The following is a 16,289-nucleotide window of genomic DNA, read 5'->3' as shown; positions in this document are numbered from 1 at the left end:
TTTTCAGGCCTTTCTGAAATCATCCTGCTTGTCATTCCTTATAGCACAATAATATTCCATCACCATCCTATACCACAGCTTGTTTAGCCATTCCACAATTGATGGGCATTCCTTTGATTTCCAATTCTTAGCCACCACAAAAAGAGCTGCTATAAATAGTTTTGTACAAATAGGTCTTTTTTTTCTTTTGGGGGGAATGTCTTTGGGATGTAAACCTAAGAGTGGTATTGCTGGATCAAAGGTATGCACAGTTCTATAGCCCTTTGGGCATAGTTTCAAATTACTCTACAGAATGGTAGGATCTTTTCACAACTCCATCAACAGCAGATTAGCATCCCAGCTTTCCCACATCCCCTCCAATATCCAATATTTTCCATTTTTGTTGTATTTGCCACTGTGATAGGTATGAGGTGATACAAGTTATTTTTATTTGTATTTCTCTGATTAATAGTGACTAGACCTTGCCTCATTCTCAGAGCTAGCTTTATAAACAAACAGGTAAAGCAGTGGTCTTCCAGTGCAATGGGATAATAGGGTCACCAAGCAGGGCTCCTTGTCTAAATGCATATCCCCTTCTGCCTTAATTTTTTTCTCATTAGAAATTTCTTCCTTTAAGTAGTGAATGCTTTTTTGGTCTCCAATAGTAATAACTCCCATTTTACAAAGATCTTCAAGATATACAGGGCTTTCTCACAATGACCCAGTTGGGTAACACAAATATCCCTATTCCCATTTTACAGATGAAAAAAAAATCGAGACTCCAAGACTCATCCTCTTGCTTCTCCTAGCTGTAGATCCTGTTCATCCCTTTGAAGGAAAAATTTAATTGGGTCTTCTAAACACTAAGGAAGGTATCTGAATTCTAATCCCAGCTCCACTATTGAATAATCTAGGGCAAATCATTTTAATCAAGGTGTCAAGCAATCTGCCAGTTAACAAGCATTTATAAAGCATTTCTATGCCAGACACTCTGCTAAAACCAAAAAGAATCAGGCCCTTTGGTCAAGGAGCTTAAATTCTATGAGATAAGGAGGGGAGAAACATGCACACACACACACACACACACACACACACACACTAGATACCTTGCTGTTTTTGAGAGGAAATACTTTAAGAGTGGAAGGATCAAGAAAGGCATCATATTGAAGACACATGAGCTGAGTTTTGAAGAAAACTAGAGATTCCAAGTGGTAGAAACAAAGAGGGAATATGTTCCAGAAATGGGGCACAGATAATGCAGAGGCACAGAGCTTGGAGACCAAATGTCATATATAAAGAATAGTAAGAAGGCCAGGATGGCTGAACCATAGATTGATTGAATGAAGGGGAGGGTAGGAGAAGAGGTTTGTTTAATAAAACTGGAAAGGTAAGTTGGGACCAAGTTGCAAAGATCTTGGAATGACTAAGAAACAGAAATAGGGAAGTTCTGAAATACTGTAGGTTATGTTGGGGCAAGAAGAGAAGGAATAATCTATTCTATTTTGGAAATATTGAGCTTGACAGGTTGACAGGGCATCTAATTTGAGATGTCCAATGGCCAGTTGGTAATGTAAGACTAAATATCAGGAGACTAGGACTAGATGAACAGATGTGGGAGTTATCTGCCCAGGCATTATAATTAAACTCATGGAAGCTGATGAGGTAATCAAGTGAGAGTGTGTAAGGAGAGAAAAGAAGAGGCCTAGGACAGCCTTGGGCTACACCCATAACTAGAGACCATAATATGGATTATGATCCTGCAAAAGAGACTAAGAATGAGAAGCCAAATGTGTAGCAGGAGAACCAAAAGGTAATGTCATGAAAATCCATAGAGGATAGAACATCCAGGAAGATAAATGAGAGAATTTCAAAAGATGGGTGTTTTGGGGGGAAAAGAATTTCTGGTCTGGACATATTGAATTTGAGATGTTTTGGATACATACAGCTGGAGGCATCCAATAGGCAGTTAATGATGTAGAATTGGAGTCTAGGAGAGAAACTAAGACTGGTTATATAGACCTAAGAGTCACCCGCATAGGTGTTAGTTACTGATGGGATCACTGAGTGAAAAGAATACAAAAACATAAGACAGCTCAACATAAGAGATATGTACATTTTTATAATTGAGGACCATGAGGTGAAGATTGAGTGATTTGCCCAGGGATACCTACCTAGCTAAAAAGTTTCTGAGGCTACACATTTGAACTCAGGTCTTCCTCAGTCCAGGCCCAGAGTTTTATCCCCCAAACAACCTAGCTGCCTAGAAATCTATCAGATTCTAGAGAAGGTAATGTAATCTGGATCGAATGATTCAAAGAATCACTGCACTACTGAGTGATCACATTGGGAGAGAATCTGGAAGTGCCTTAAGGAACAACAAACATGTCTACTCCTATTCTACATTACGGGCATGAATGTGGGGACATATTTGCTGGAGACAATATACAGGGATGCCACATTCTCCAGGAATAGCCAGGTTTCCATAATTACAAGGAAATAAAGCATGACTATGGTAGGTCTAATAGGAAGGGCAGTTAAGAAAATGGAAGGAGGGGTAGAGAAGAGTGTATATGGACATGAAGGGCCAAGGCTAACATGGATGAGGGAGTAGAAAGCAGTGACTAGGGAATGGTGCTTTGGCCTGGTCATCCTGAATGGCAGGAATTCTAGGTGGAGTCAAAATGTAGGAGACTGATCAAAGACAAAGTACCACTCTGCTCCCTGGATGAGAAGGATGCAGCCACAAAGGCAGTCAGGCCTGGGTAATTATGACCTTGGCCATGGGGAAAAGAAAAAGGGCCTTGATGATGCAGCTCAGAGGTGTCCTTTCTGTGCACCCGGGTTAGCCTTGGTCAATTCTCCAGTAAGTCAGTAAAAGATCCCTAGGCCAACCCATACTAGAGTGGCTGTGGAAGATTTGTCAGTCATATAAAATAGTCTCTTGCTTAGTTGTGTCTGACTGACTTCCCAACTATGATGTCACAAGTTGTTTTTGTCGTTGGATCATTTAGACATGTCTGACTCTATGATCTCATGGATCATATGGACCATATCACACCAATAATCTCCATGGGGTTTTCTTGGCAAAGATACTGGAGTGGTTTGCCATTTCCTTTTTCAGGGGATTAAAGCAAATAGGTTAAGAGGCTTGCCCAGGGTAACAAAGCTAATAAGTGTCTGAGGCCAGGTTTGAACTCTGTCTTCCTGACTGCAGACCTAGCACCATATCTGCTGAACCACCTGTTTGCTTGGTGATGTCACAAGTAGGCACATACAGTAAGTTTTTAGAAAGGAAATTTTCATATTGGAGGGGAGCATTCCAGAAAGGAGGAAGGGTGGGAATGTCAGTCTGGAAGGGAGACAGGCATATTTAAAATAGAGGTAACCAGTCAGCAGAAAGTGGTAGATTTTCTGGACTTCCAAAACTACTTATTAGACACATGAAGCAATATATAAAAGGCTTCATAGAACTACATTTGAAGGTGGAGGATCTACATTCAAATAATCCCTCAGTTACTCTCTATCTGTGCAACTCTGACCAAATCCTTTAACTTCTCTTGTCCTCAGTTTTCTCATCTATAAAACAGAGCTAATAATCCCTGTCCTGCCTAGCTCATAATTTTTTAGGTTCAAATGAAATAACACATTCAAAAATGCCTTGGAAATGAATGTGTACAGCACAAAACAAATGTAACCTAGAATTATTCCCTAAAACTAAAAAAGCAAAGGAATCACTCCTTTATTAAAATGCTAAAGCCGAGGGCAGCTGGGTGCTATAGTAAGATAAGAGTACTGGACTTTGGAGTCAGAAAGACTGGAATTCAAATCCTGTCTCAGACTCTTAGCATCTGTGTGACTATAGGCAAAATGCTTAACTTGTGAAATTTAGTTTCCTCATCAGTAAAATGGCTGCAATAATAAAACCCACTCCACAGAATTGGTGTGAGGGTCAAATGAGATAATACATGTAAAGCACTTTCTAAAACTGTATGAATGCTAGCTATTGTTAGGGGTTTTACTTGTTTGTCCTTCATTTTTGAAGAGGATCATGACATCAGGGTGATGTCATGACTTTCACTGAATTGGATTTAAATGAGGGAGGGCTATGCAAGGTCTCTTACTCTCTCCTCCAGAGCCATCTGGGTCCAGTAGCAAGATATACATGAAGTTGGCTGGAGATGGCCCTGGATGTTTAAGACAATTGGAGTGAAGTGATTTGCCCAGGGTCACAGAACTAGTGTCTGAGGTAAAATTTGAACTCAGGTTCTCCCAACTTCAAGATCAGTGCTCTATCCACTGTATCACCTAGCTGCCCATATGATTCAGTAGCTTGGTTTGTAACCAAAGTACCCGAGTTCAAATCCTGGCTTTACTGTTTGCTGCCTGTGTGACCTTGGGCTGGTCACTTAACCTCTCTGGGCCTCAATTTCCTCATCTGTAAAATGAGGGGGTTGGACTAGATGACCTCTATGGTACCTTTCAGCCCTAAATCTATGATTCTAGCATTCTCTGAGCCACATAAGATGCAGCAGATGCACTTGTAATGTCACAGCAGGACACATCTCTGTCCCTCAATCTTGTCTGCAGTGGGAAGAGTTATTCTGGCCCTGAGTTATTTTGGGAGGGAAAGACTGGGCTTTCACTGAGAGGGAGTCAGAGCCAGCAAGCTTTTCAAATCATCTGAGGCAAAGAGAGAATAACATAAGAGAGCCAGAGATGTTCAAAGACAGGGAGGGAGCTGTACAGACCCCATGAGTGCTTGATGTCAGTCCCTTCACGTGTCCTCCCCACTACTTTAATCTGGAGCTCTGGCTTCTCTGAAACCGGGAGGTTTCTGTCTCAGAATCTCAATCAGTAGGGCTGTGTTGAAGATGTCACAAAAATAGTAGAGTGCATAGATCCAAGGTTGAAATTCCCTAAAGCTTTCCTAATTAAACAACCCCTTACCCCTTACTTGTCCAGTCTCTCTCCGCCTCCCCTAGTCTCAGCATCCCACCCAATTCTCACCCTCCCCAGTCCAACAGGTATAGTATGAACATTTTTGCCAATAGGAGTAAGTAATGAGGTGAGAATATTGGAATAATACCTAAGCCCTGCTTCCTCTCTCCTCCTCCATAACTCTGGCTGCTATAAATAGAAGCTGCGACAAGGCTGGTATAGAGTATAATTCCCCAGGGCCCAAGCAACTTCTGTTCTCTTAAAGAGTCTCCAGGAAAGGTTAGTGTTTAGGGGAAAAAGCTATGTTCAGTGACCTAACAAACATTCAACTCCATTAGCAAATCTAGGCTCTGGCAACCAAAAGTGAGTCTTGTCTGGGCAAAGAAGCCCTTCCACATCCTGAAGTTATTATATGATTAAACAATCGATAAATCTTTATTGAGTGCCGACTTTGAGGTTCCTTACCCAGCCCCTCCCCACCCAAACAGATGGGTAAAGACAAACCTCTCCCTGCCTCCTTCTTCAGACTTCTTTATTCAAGGCTGGGGGAACCTGGTGTTGACGGATAATCAGGAATTCTTCGTACACTCTACGTTACAACCAACAATTTCCTGACCTTGCTGTTCCTGAATTTAACATTCCATCTCCCACTTGTCTACCTTTGCCAAGGCTGTAACACATGCCTGAAATACATTGCCTTCTTACCTCTGCCTCAGCTTTCTAAAAGGTTCAACTCTGGTGCCATCTCTGGATAGAGATCTTCCCTAATCTCCCCAGTTGTTAATCTTCCAGTGTTCAATCATTCCTCAAATTATTTTGTATTAACTACATTGTAACTCCCAATAGAATATAACTTACATGAGGGCAGGGACAATTATCCATTTTATCTATATGCTCCCAATGCCTAGCATAGTACCTTGCACATAGCAGGCACTTGATAAACATTCGCAGAATTGTAGAATAAAATCATGAAGTAATGGAAGGAGCAATGAATTTTAGAGAAGAAGGACAGTTTAAAATCCTGACTCTGTATCATATTGGCCAAGTCATTAAACTCAGGGCCTCAGTTTCTTGCTCTGCCAAGTGAGTGTTGGGCTACATAACCTCTAAGTTTCCTTTCATCTTTCTTCTCTGTTTTGACCTACTGTGTTCCAGGGTTCTTTACAAAGTTGATTTTCAAGGGGCAGCTAGGTGGTACAGTGGATAAAGCACCAGCCCTGGATTCAGGAGAACCTGAGTTCAAATCTGGCCTCAGACACTTGACACTTACTAGCTGTGTGACCCTGGGCAAGTCACTTAACCCCAATTGTCTCACAAAATTAAATAAACAAAGTTGATTTTCTGTGTTCTAAAGTTCTTCCATTTCTGATATTCTGTGATTTTTTAATTTTGGGAGAGCAAAAATGGATCTGTTCCCCCACATCCTGGAAAAGTAGAAGTGGAGATTGGGGAACTCTTAGATCACAAAAGAGGTGAGTTGAGAATAAATGAAAAGAATACCTTTATACAATCAATAGTAAACATATCAAACTGATTACTCTTAAGTAATAATAAAAATCCTTTACCTTGACCTGGCTATTTGCAGTTTTCAAAGTACTTTCTACTACATTAAGTCATTACAAAAGGGATGTACACTAGAATGGCAATTAAGACATGAGCATTCTGATCTCATTATGCTCTGAGGATGACCTTGGACAAGTGACTTTACCTCTCTAGGCCTGTAAGTCATAGGAGCATAGATTTTGAGCTGGAAGGGAACTTAGAGACCTGTCTCTTCTGCTACAGTGGGGAGGTGTGGCCAGCTGGCATGGTTAGGTATAGCATCCTCAAAGAGCCTAAATCACATATAAGAAGATGGTCTCCACAGGATGCATAAAAACATTAATCCGGAGCTGGTCAGGACTTCAGGTCATCTAGTTCAACTTTTCACATCTCCCCTAAAAAACTTTTACAGATTAGGAAACTAGGACCCAGAGAGGTTAAATGACTTCAAATCATATGGGTAGCAAGTGGCAGAGCCAGGATTGAAACTATTTCCTCAACTGTAAAATAGGTGACTAAATTCAATGCTCACCAGAGTTCCTTGTAGTTCTAATACCCTGTGATCCATAGAAGGTATACGAGGCAAATATTATTTCCATTTTATAGATGAGAAAACTGAGGACCATATAGGTGAAGTAGCTTGCTTTTGACCCCATGACAAAAGTAGGACTTTTGATATCAGATTGAAAGACAACATGGGGTGGAGGAAAGAACACTGGATTTGGCATCAGAGAATCTAGCTTCAAATCCCCACCCTGCCATTGATTCATTGACCTATGTGATCTTAGGCAAGTCCCTTAATGTCTGTATGCCTCTGTTTCCTCTGCTAAATGAAGGAGTTAAACAAAATGATGACCCCAAATTCCTTCCAGTGTAAAGCCTGGTGACTTTGCAGTATGTGCAGGGATTCAAGGGGCATGGCAAAGCATCAGTGGTCATTCTCTAAAACCTTTTCCAACTCAAGATCCCATAATGCCATGATTCTGTTCTAGCAGAAATTGGGGCTCCTGGTCCTCCAACTGCTCTTTCCTCCTGCCTTTCAGAAAAGCCCACCTGATTCTGAGGAGGCTGGAGAAGGTCAGCAGCCACTGCTCCACCCTTCTGCGCAGCGCCTACATCCAGAGCCGCGTGGACACCATTCCCTACCTCTTCTGCCGCAGCGAAGAGGTACGGCCAGCTGGCATGGTCTGGTATAGCATCCTCAAGGACACCAAAGTCACATGTGAGGAGAAGATGGTCTCCATGGCACGCAACACGTATGGCGAGTCCAAGGGGCGGTGAGAGAGAAGAGTGGCCTCGGGCTTTGGATGGCCAAGAACAGAGACTCTCAGAGGCCGAGAGATGGAAGGACACATGAGAAACCTGAATCCTGGGTGGGGTTTGGGACAGGGTGGTGACTGGAAAGAGCCACAAAGGCCAAGCCAGACTTTTCCCCTCATGGACAGTTGAAAGGACCTTAGGTAGCAGCAGCCGGGATCATCCATTATTTTCTTTCTTTCTTTTTCTGAGACATTATTTGACTCTGTCACAAAGTCTCACCTTTTTAAAACCTTTTCTTATGGACTCCAAAAATCCAGAAACAACAGCATTCTGATGGGGGCCACATGTTATCCTTCCCTCCCTTTCCCCTCGACTTTGATGGGCCTCAGCAATTCTCTGTCTGTGGTCTCCCTTATTCCTCTCCTGCCTCTCCACCCAGGCCTCAGAGCACACAAGACAGCCCCTTTGGCTGTAGCCATCTCCCCAAAGTAGACCTGACAATTTTCCCAGTGAGGAATATTTTTTTTTTTAATGCTCTCCCATTTGCAGAACTCCTGCCTCTTCCTACTGCTCACAGACCCACCCCAGCAGAGGTCCTGACAGGCTGTTCTGTGCATTAAAAATTCATATGAAGTCCATGTTCCTGCCTATGTGGTATTTCTTGCCAGTGGAGTGCAATTTGTGATACCCCCAGCCTCCCCTAAGCAATGATCTCTGGTGCCTTCCCCCAAGAAACTGAACAGCAAGGGTACACCCACTACCCAAGAAGGCGTCAGAGATGAATGGGAACCTCAGGAGAACAATGAGGAAGCCCAAGTCCCTAGATAGTTCTGCTGTATCTCACAGACACTTATCATTTACCCATGATTGCATCGTTATCAGAGATATGACTGAGCTTATAGTGATAATAATGTTAATACCAGTAGTTAACACAGGCACTTTTAGGTTTGCAAACACTTTATAAGCATTAACTCACTATATTTTCACAACAACCCTGGGAGTCAGGTGCTATTATTATCTCCATTTTACACATAAGGTAAATAGGTTAAATCACTTGCCCAAGGTCATAAAGTTAGGAAGTGTCTAAGGCTGTATTTGAACTCAGGTCCGCCTGAGTCCTAGTCCAGCACTCTATTTTGCTACCTAGCTAACATAGTACAGGGTAAAGAACCCTGACTGTGCCATTGGCTTACTATATGACCTTGTGCAAATCACGTCTCTTCTCTGGGTCTTCATTTTCTCATCTCTAAGATGATGAGTTTGGACAAGAATGACTTTGAAGGTCACTTCCAGGTCTATCATTCTTGGTTTTAAAGTCTGGTCCAGCTTTATACACATATACATATAGATATGTACATATATGTGTATCTGTTTATATAAACTTACACACATATATAATATATAATGTATGTGTGTGCATGTTCATATATATATATACCTCTACATACATACACACCATTAGCTATTAATACCCAAGTTGTAGTAGCTAGCTGAAACCTCATAAAGAGGAGAGCTTAAACATAATGCACCAGAGGAAAGGTAAATTTGTTATGGAAGATGAAGTCTGGGAATGTCCATACCATAAGATAAGGCAGGGAAAGGTCAAATTCAGTAGATGTAGCTAAGCTGCAGAGAACTCTAGAGTGACCTGACACAGTTTGAGGATTTGGCAGATCAAGGAGAGACCTTTAAGAGGATTTGTTGTAGGGAAGGGATATTGGCTACCTTTTTAAACTTGATAACAATTTTGTTGTGGGCCTGGCCTAGTTACCCACCTATTGAAGATTTTTCCTAAAGTGAAGATCAAAAGTTCTTGATAAACCTTGAACTGAAAGCTACCTTAAATCATATGGTCCAAGCCCCTCATTTTATAGATAAGGATGCTGAAACCCAGAGAGGTTAAGAGACTTTCCCAAGGTCACACAGACATTAAGTGGCAGAGCTGGGATTTGTGTTGGGCTTCAAGTTCAGGATTCATTCCACTACCTCCTGGCAGGAAAGGGCCCAGCGGGTACCTTGAAGCTTAACTCAAGAATATCTGATCTCTCTAGGGAAAGTAAGAGAAGCAATGGAAAACAAGGAGAAATCTGAGTCAGGGAGTTTAGCCTCCCCAGCTGTCTCCTTTAACCACATCTGAAGGCATAAATACTGCTCATGTAGCATCATAAAACGGGGCTGGAGATCTCCCAGTTTTATAATAAACAAAGAAAATGTGGAATCTTTCTGCCTTTTTTTTTTCTGGAGAGGAGTCTGAAAAAAGAAAGCTGGGATATAAATGGCACTTGGTAAAAAGTGTTTCTCCTAAATATTTTATCAGGACCATGGGCAGAGAAAGCAACATAAATAAAAGTCAAGATTCTGGGGTAAGAGAATTAAGGAAAAAAGATGAAAGACAAGGGGTTAACCAGAGAAGTATGTCTTACCTTAGGAGTCACTTGTGGCCACACCAGAATTGGGAGTCTGGGGCTAGGCCAAAGGATATAGGGTTATGGTACCCACAAACCCTTCTGGTCCAAGCAAGATGGGGTGGTGAGGAGTTCAAGTTGGCAGCCAAGAGTAAGGCACCCTATAAGCAAAACAAAGGTTATAATCTCAGCTGGCAGTTTGGGAGGCAGACTCTGATAATCTAAATAAAATGCCAATTTCTGCTTTGGTCGGTAGGATTCCTATGATTACTGCCAAAGTTGAAGTAAAACCAGAAAATATACAGTTCGGGGGCCTTAGGTGAGAGTTCATGAATGAATATGTTGGGCTAGAAGAAGGCAGAGAGAACAACAAAGAAAGAACCCCTGGGAACTACAGCAAGCCCAGGAAAAGCAATGTGTACGCTCACAACAGTGAGGAATCTGAGAACTGGGTCTTATTTCAAAGGCTGAGGAAGAATGTGAAGTCAGTGAAAGAGAAGAAAAAGTGACCCAACTGGTCAGAGAAAAATGGGGACAATGCGCTGACATGAAGGCCAAGGGAGGCTATAATTTTAGGACAAAGGGGGTGGCCACTACTGTCAAATGCTTCAGAGGTGATAAGAACTGGGGAAGAAAAAAGATTTTGATGGTCAGGAGGTCCTCGGTGTCCTTTGATAGTTGTAGAGGTGTTAACCTGATTGCAATAGGTTAAGCAGTGAATGAATGATGGCATCCCTTGATCTAAGGCTGAATGAAGAGAGTCTGAGAATAAGAAGGTGATGGCCTCACTGAATTCTGCAATGATCAGCCCACATGTGGAATACTATGTTCAGCTATGCCATGTTTTAGGAAGGACCTTGATAAGAATGAATGGAACATTTATTTAGCATTTACTAAATGTAAGGCACTATGCCATGTGCTAGATACACAAAGAGAAAAAAAAAAACAGTCCCCATTCTCAAGGAACTTGCATTCCAATGGGGGAACCTTCCATATGGAAGGTTTTGGCTTTTCAGATGGAAAGACCTCATGGTCCTTAGGGTGCAGCTGCAAAGCAGATGTTAATGCCTCTTCTTTAATGTCATTTTCATTGATCAAATGCTATCAGTGTCTAGTGTTGAACCAGTTGACCACTCCAAGGAATTTAGTGACAAGAGCTTTCTCTTTGGGGTCTCCAATGTGTTTGTACGACCTTCACAACATTGCCAGTCTGTGTCACTGGAGAGACTGCTCTCTACTATGATGACTACAGACACTGGGCTGGGAGCCTTGTTACTCCCAAGGCTCTTTGGTTATGGTCCCTGGCTGTCCCCATCACGGTTGAAGGGGAGATGGTGGTCAAGAGAGTGGTAATGTGATTTTCTTAGCATATCCTATCTCCTGTGTCTCCCTCAGGCTGCTCTGCTGTGTCCAGGCTTGCTTGCCTGTCTTGTGAGTAGTAGTTGATTGGGTGTGTGAGGATGGCTGCCAGTTCTTCCACAGGTGACACTTCCCCCAGACAATGGCTGTTAAGCCTGGGCTGTAAGAAGGACCAGTGATCTGGGGGTGGGGGGGGTGGGTTGAGGCAGTGCTGACACTTCCAGGATTCCTGGGGCTACCTATTAGTGGGAGTTGGTCAGCAAGCATTGGTGGAGATAAGAGTTCGAGATCCTTCTACAAAGTGATTTGTCCATAAGTGATGAAGGCAGGGACTGGGATGGAGGGTGGTCTGGTAATTTGGGAAACAGCATTATTCACAAAGCTTCTGGTAAGTAAGTCAGAGACTGGCCATTGAATTCATGCCTTATGAGGAACAGTGAAGGGAATGGGGATTCCCCATTCCCAAATTCTCCTGCGAGGCTTAAGCTTCTCCCCATACTTTCTAGTTCCCCATCCCACCATGAATAATTTTGCGTTTTCTTTTGATCTGTATGTCTGTGTTTGTGCTGTTTTCTCTCACTAGAGAACAAATTCCTTGAGGACAGGGACTAACTTATTTTGTCATTGCATCCCGATCACCAAGATAGTGCCTTCTTTAAAGACTTAGGAGAACATGATAGCTATATTTCTGAAGTGTGAATGAGATCTAGGGTATTTGGCAACAGGGCTTCACCAGCTGAAATGCTATCATCAAAAGAAATTGTGGTGCTGACGGAGTTGGAACAAATTGTGCCTTCTTAAGTAGGATTCCACGATAGGGTAAGGAATCATGGAATTCAGGCTTATGGGACTGAAAGCAACCTTAGAGATCATCTAGTTCATTTTATAGAGGAGGACACTGAGGCCCCAGAAAGAACATGTAACATGTCCAAGGTCATAGATAGTAAAAGGCAGAGGCAGGATTCTAACCCAGGTCCTTTGACCCCCCAATCTAGGGTGTTTTCCTTTGTAAGAATATAGGATACTTGGGGCTATTGTGTGCATCACATTGTTTCTGAGAGAGTGTATAGCCCCCTGTATAGCCAGGAATAATCCTGGCAAAATGCTTCTTGGTTAGGGCAGGGAACCCAAGGTTACCATTATGCAATCTGGGGTTTATGGCCTTGGGGAAAGGGATGTGAGGGTGGTCAGTAAGCAGTACCCCTAGGCAATGCTAGCCCAAAGGCCATTCTTGAGTGAATGAGCTCAGAGTTGTTGATAGGTATTTAAATGTATCCAAGTCAGATCTTTCTATGATCATACAAACACTCACACAGATACAAAATACTCACACAAAGTTAGTGAAATTCCATAAAAATGAACATTGATTTCAGGTTTGGGGGGAGGAAAGTAGTCACAGAAAGACTTACAGGGGAAGGTGTATGGAATCTAATGACAAGTACTGTGCTGTCCCATCTACTTTGTTTTGAAGCTCAAGAGGGGCACCTGGTTATTAGTCAATAAGCACTCACTGAGGCAGTAAATGAACGGGAGCTCATTTTCAGTACCAGCTTGGGGAAACAAACTCCTTTTGCCATTCTTCTTCTGGGTTCCTGTGTTCTCACCCCCTCCCAGGCACTTTTTCAGTTCTTAGTCCAGCCCTAGACCCCAGTCCCTATACCCAAAAAGCACATCCAATATCATGGCTCCAATCATCTCTCCCTGAAGATGGACTCATTAAGATCTAGAGGATACCTTACAGGCCATCTTGTCCAGACCTCCCTTTTACAGAAAAAAAGCAACCAAGTCCCAGAAAGGGAAGAAGGCTTCCTGAAGGCTACATAGGTAGTGAGGAACATTTTAGGGACAGACATGCATGTAGATACAAGTTTGAGATCTAAGACAAGTAGTAAGGGACATAAAAGAGGCAGCTAGGTGCCTCAGGAAGGCCCGAGTTCAAATCCTGCCTCATAGACTTATTATCTCTGTGAAATTGGCCAGTCACTTTTCTTTCTACCTCAGCTTGTCTATCAAATGAAGGGGTCAGACAAGATAGACTCTAAGGGTTCTTTCTTCTACTTCTGAATTTATGTTCCTTTGTGATTGATACCATCTAGGATGCAAGAAGTGATTAAATGTGGACCTGTACTATACCTGAATGAGATGTGCAATGATGCCCATTATACACACATGAACCTATGCTTATGGTAGAAAATTACCTTGCATATCATGTGGCAGTGTATGCAAAATGTGTCCTGAGACATATGCATTCATGTATTTTCAGGCATATGAACGTACGGGGAGACTCTCCAATGAGGACAAGAAAGAAAAGAGAAGGCCCCAATTGAAAAGAGAGAGTTTTCATACGTTTTTTTTTTTTTTTTCTCATTTATGTCTTTGCATCCCATATAACACAGTAGGTACCCAATAAATGCATGTTCATTTAGACTTATAAGGGGCCTTAGAGATCCTCTAGTCTAATCCCCTTATTATTTTCCAGATAATGAAACTGAAACCCAGAAAGGCCCAAATTTGCACAAGCAATAGCAGCTAAGAGGCTAAATTAGCAGAGGCAGGATTAGAACTCAGAGTCTTTCATTCTAAATCCAGTGCTTTTTGTACCATACCACTTCTGGGCTGAAAGTCAGGAGACTTGGGTTCAAACGCTACTTTTGCCACTAAATCTTAATGATAGCCTTGAAGAATACCCACAGTCATACTTACAGGGCTACCATTATCGAATTTTGGACGGACTTGATATTAATGTAACAAATTAATAGTCTTATTAAAGCAGTGGTCCTGATAGTGATTTTTTAAAAATCTAGACTGGTGTTTTCATCAGTGTGGTATGCCTATTGTGAAAACTTCTACCAATGGAATTTAATAATTCATCAATAATATAGAATTTTAGAGAACAGTTTGGTGGCTTGGAGTGGTTAAGTAATATAGTAGTGACAACAACAATAGTTAACATTTATATAGCTTTTACTATATTACCAAGCACTATACTACGCAATTTATAATTATTATCTCATTTGATCCTCACCATAACCCAGAGAAGTAGGTGATACTATATTATCTCCATTTTCCAGATGGGGAAACTGCTTATGATACCAATCTATATGTGTCAGAGGCAGTTATTTGGCCTCAGTCTCCCTAAATCCGAGGTCCATCCTTTATCCTCGATGCTATTTACCTCGAATCACTCATATCCACTACATTGGTTCATATTCAAAGCTAATACGATCCCTAAGTTTGTGTGTGTGTGGGGGGGGGGGGGGCCTATGTGTGCATACACACACACAAATACATACACGTATACAGTCACTTAACCTATCTGCCTCCCTTTTCTCATCCATAAAAGAAGAATAATAGTACCTACTTACCAGGGTGTTGTGAAGATAGAATAAAAAAATATATACATTTGTAAAGTACCCAACAAACCTTAAAATGCTATAGAAATGCTAGCTATCATCATCATCATCAAAACATGGGAAGTAGGGAGCAGCTAGATGGCGCAGTGGATAGAGCACCGGCCCTGGAGTCAGTAGGACCTGAGTTCAAATCCGGCCTCAGACACTTAACACTTACTAGCTGTGTGACCCTGGGCAAGTCACTTAACCCCAATTGCCTCACTAAAAAACAACAACAACAACAACAACAACAACAACAACAAAAAACAAAACATGGGAAGTTAATGCTGGACAAGGCCTTAGACTACAGTATGACTTCTGAGGCATCTAGCTAAAATCTCTTATCATACAGTTAGAGAAATAGAACATCAAAGAGAGAAAGCAACTTATTCAAGGTCATAGAGCCAGTATTAGAATTTAAGTTTGCCAACTTCCAGTTATTCTTCTTTACATAGTCCTCCTATATACTGCTATTCATGAAATGATTCTACCATCTCAAATCTTAACACCTCATGATTATTTTAGAAGCTAATGGCAAGTCTACATCAAGATTATTCACCTCCACAGGGGCCCTTTGTTTGATGCACTTGAAGTTCTTTTGTGAAAATAAATACATATTGAAAATGGGATTGAAATTCCAGGACCTTGTAAGGTACAGAAATTTGGTATGTGTGTGTTGAAGAGTCGGGGGCAGGAGGGGGGTAAATAAAAAGGGAAGGGATTGATACTTGAAAGTAGGCTATGATTATACATATGTGGATTCAAGTGTGTGAGAATGCAAAAATAGATTTTTAAAAATCCCAGGCTCAAAATCTACCTAGATCCAAGCCAATTCAAACTGATGAAATTAAATATGACCTATGATGCTACTCACTGAAGGTGCTCTGAACCCAAAAACAAAGAAACAAAACCCCCCCAAAAAACCCAGGTTTGTTTTTGTTTTTGTTTTTGTTTTTTTGTGGTATTTCATTTTAAATTTGAGGTTGCAGGGGGCAGCTAGGTGGCACAGTGGATAGAGCACCAGCCCTAGAGTCAGGAGTACCTGAGTTTAAATCTGGCCTCAGACACTTAACACTTACTAGCTGTGTGACCCTGGGCAAGTCACTTAACCCCAATTGCCTCACAAAAAAAACAAAAAACAAAACAAAAGAATATTAGCACATAGAAAGTTGAATCTGGAAAGGACCTTGGAACATGAAATGGTAGAACACAGATCCTAGAATCATAGCTCTAGAACTGGAAGCAATCATTTTTTTTTTACATGAATATACTGAGGTTCAAGAGAGTCTATGTGACTTGCCCAGGGTCATATAGGAAGTTTCACGGTACTGGCTACAGAACCTAAAATGTTAGAGAGGTGGAAAGAAATGTTTGACATGGAATACTGCATTGGAAGAGAATTTAGAACATGGTG

The 16,289-nt window shown here is 41.7% G+C and overlaps 1 protein-coding gene across 4 annotated transcripts in view; it reads left to right on the top strand.

Annotated features, from left to right (window-relative positions):
* Positions 1-8,760, top strand: part of ASTN2 (astrotactin 2) — a 1,144,107-nt gene extending 1,135,347 nt beyond the window's left edge. For 2 of the 4 annotated variants that reach the window (XM_043982377.1, XM_043982378.1), the window contains one exon: positions 7,503-8,760. In XM_043982377.1, coding sequence (XP_043838312.1) covers positions 7,503-7,740 — 238 coding nt within the window. In that variant the 3' untranslated portion in view covers positions 7,741-8,760. The remainder of the gene's footprint in view (positions 1-7,502) is intronic. The other 2 variants (XM_043982376.1, XM_043982379.1) reach the window with 2 other exon arrangements.
* Positions 8,761-16,289: the final 7,529 nt, after the last annotated feature.

The sequence above is a fragment of the Dromiciops gliroides genome, chromosome 2 (assembly GCF_019393635.1).
Source record: "Dromiciops gliroides isolate mDroGli1 chromosome 2, mDroGli1.pri, whole genome shotgun sequence".
NCBI lineage: Eukaryota > Metazoa > Chordata > Mammalia > Microbiotheria > Microbiotheriidae > Dromiciops > Dromiciops gliroides.
Note: the sequence above shows the minus strand (reverse complement) of the source record. Positions and strands in the feature narration are given on the sequence as shown.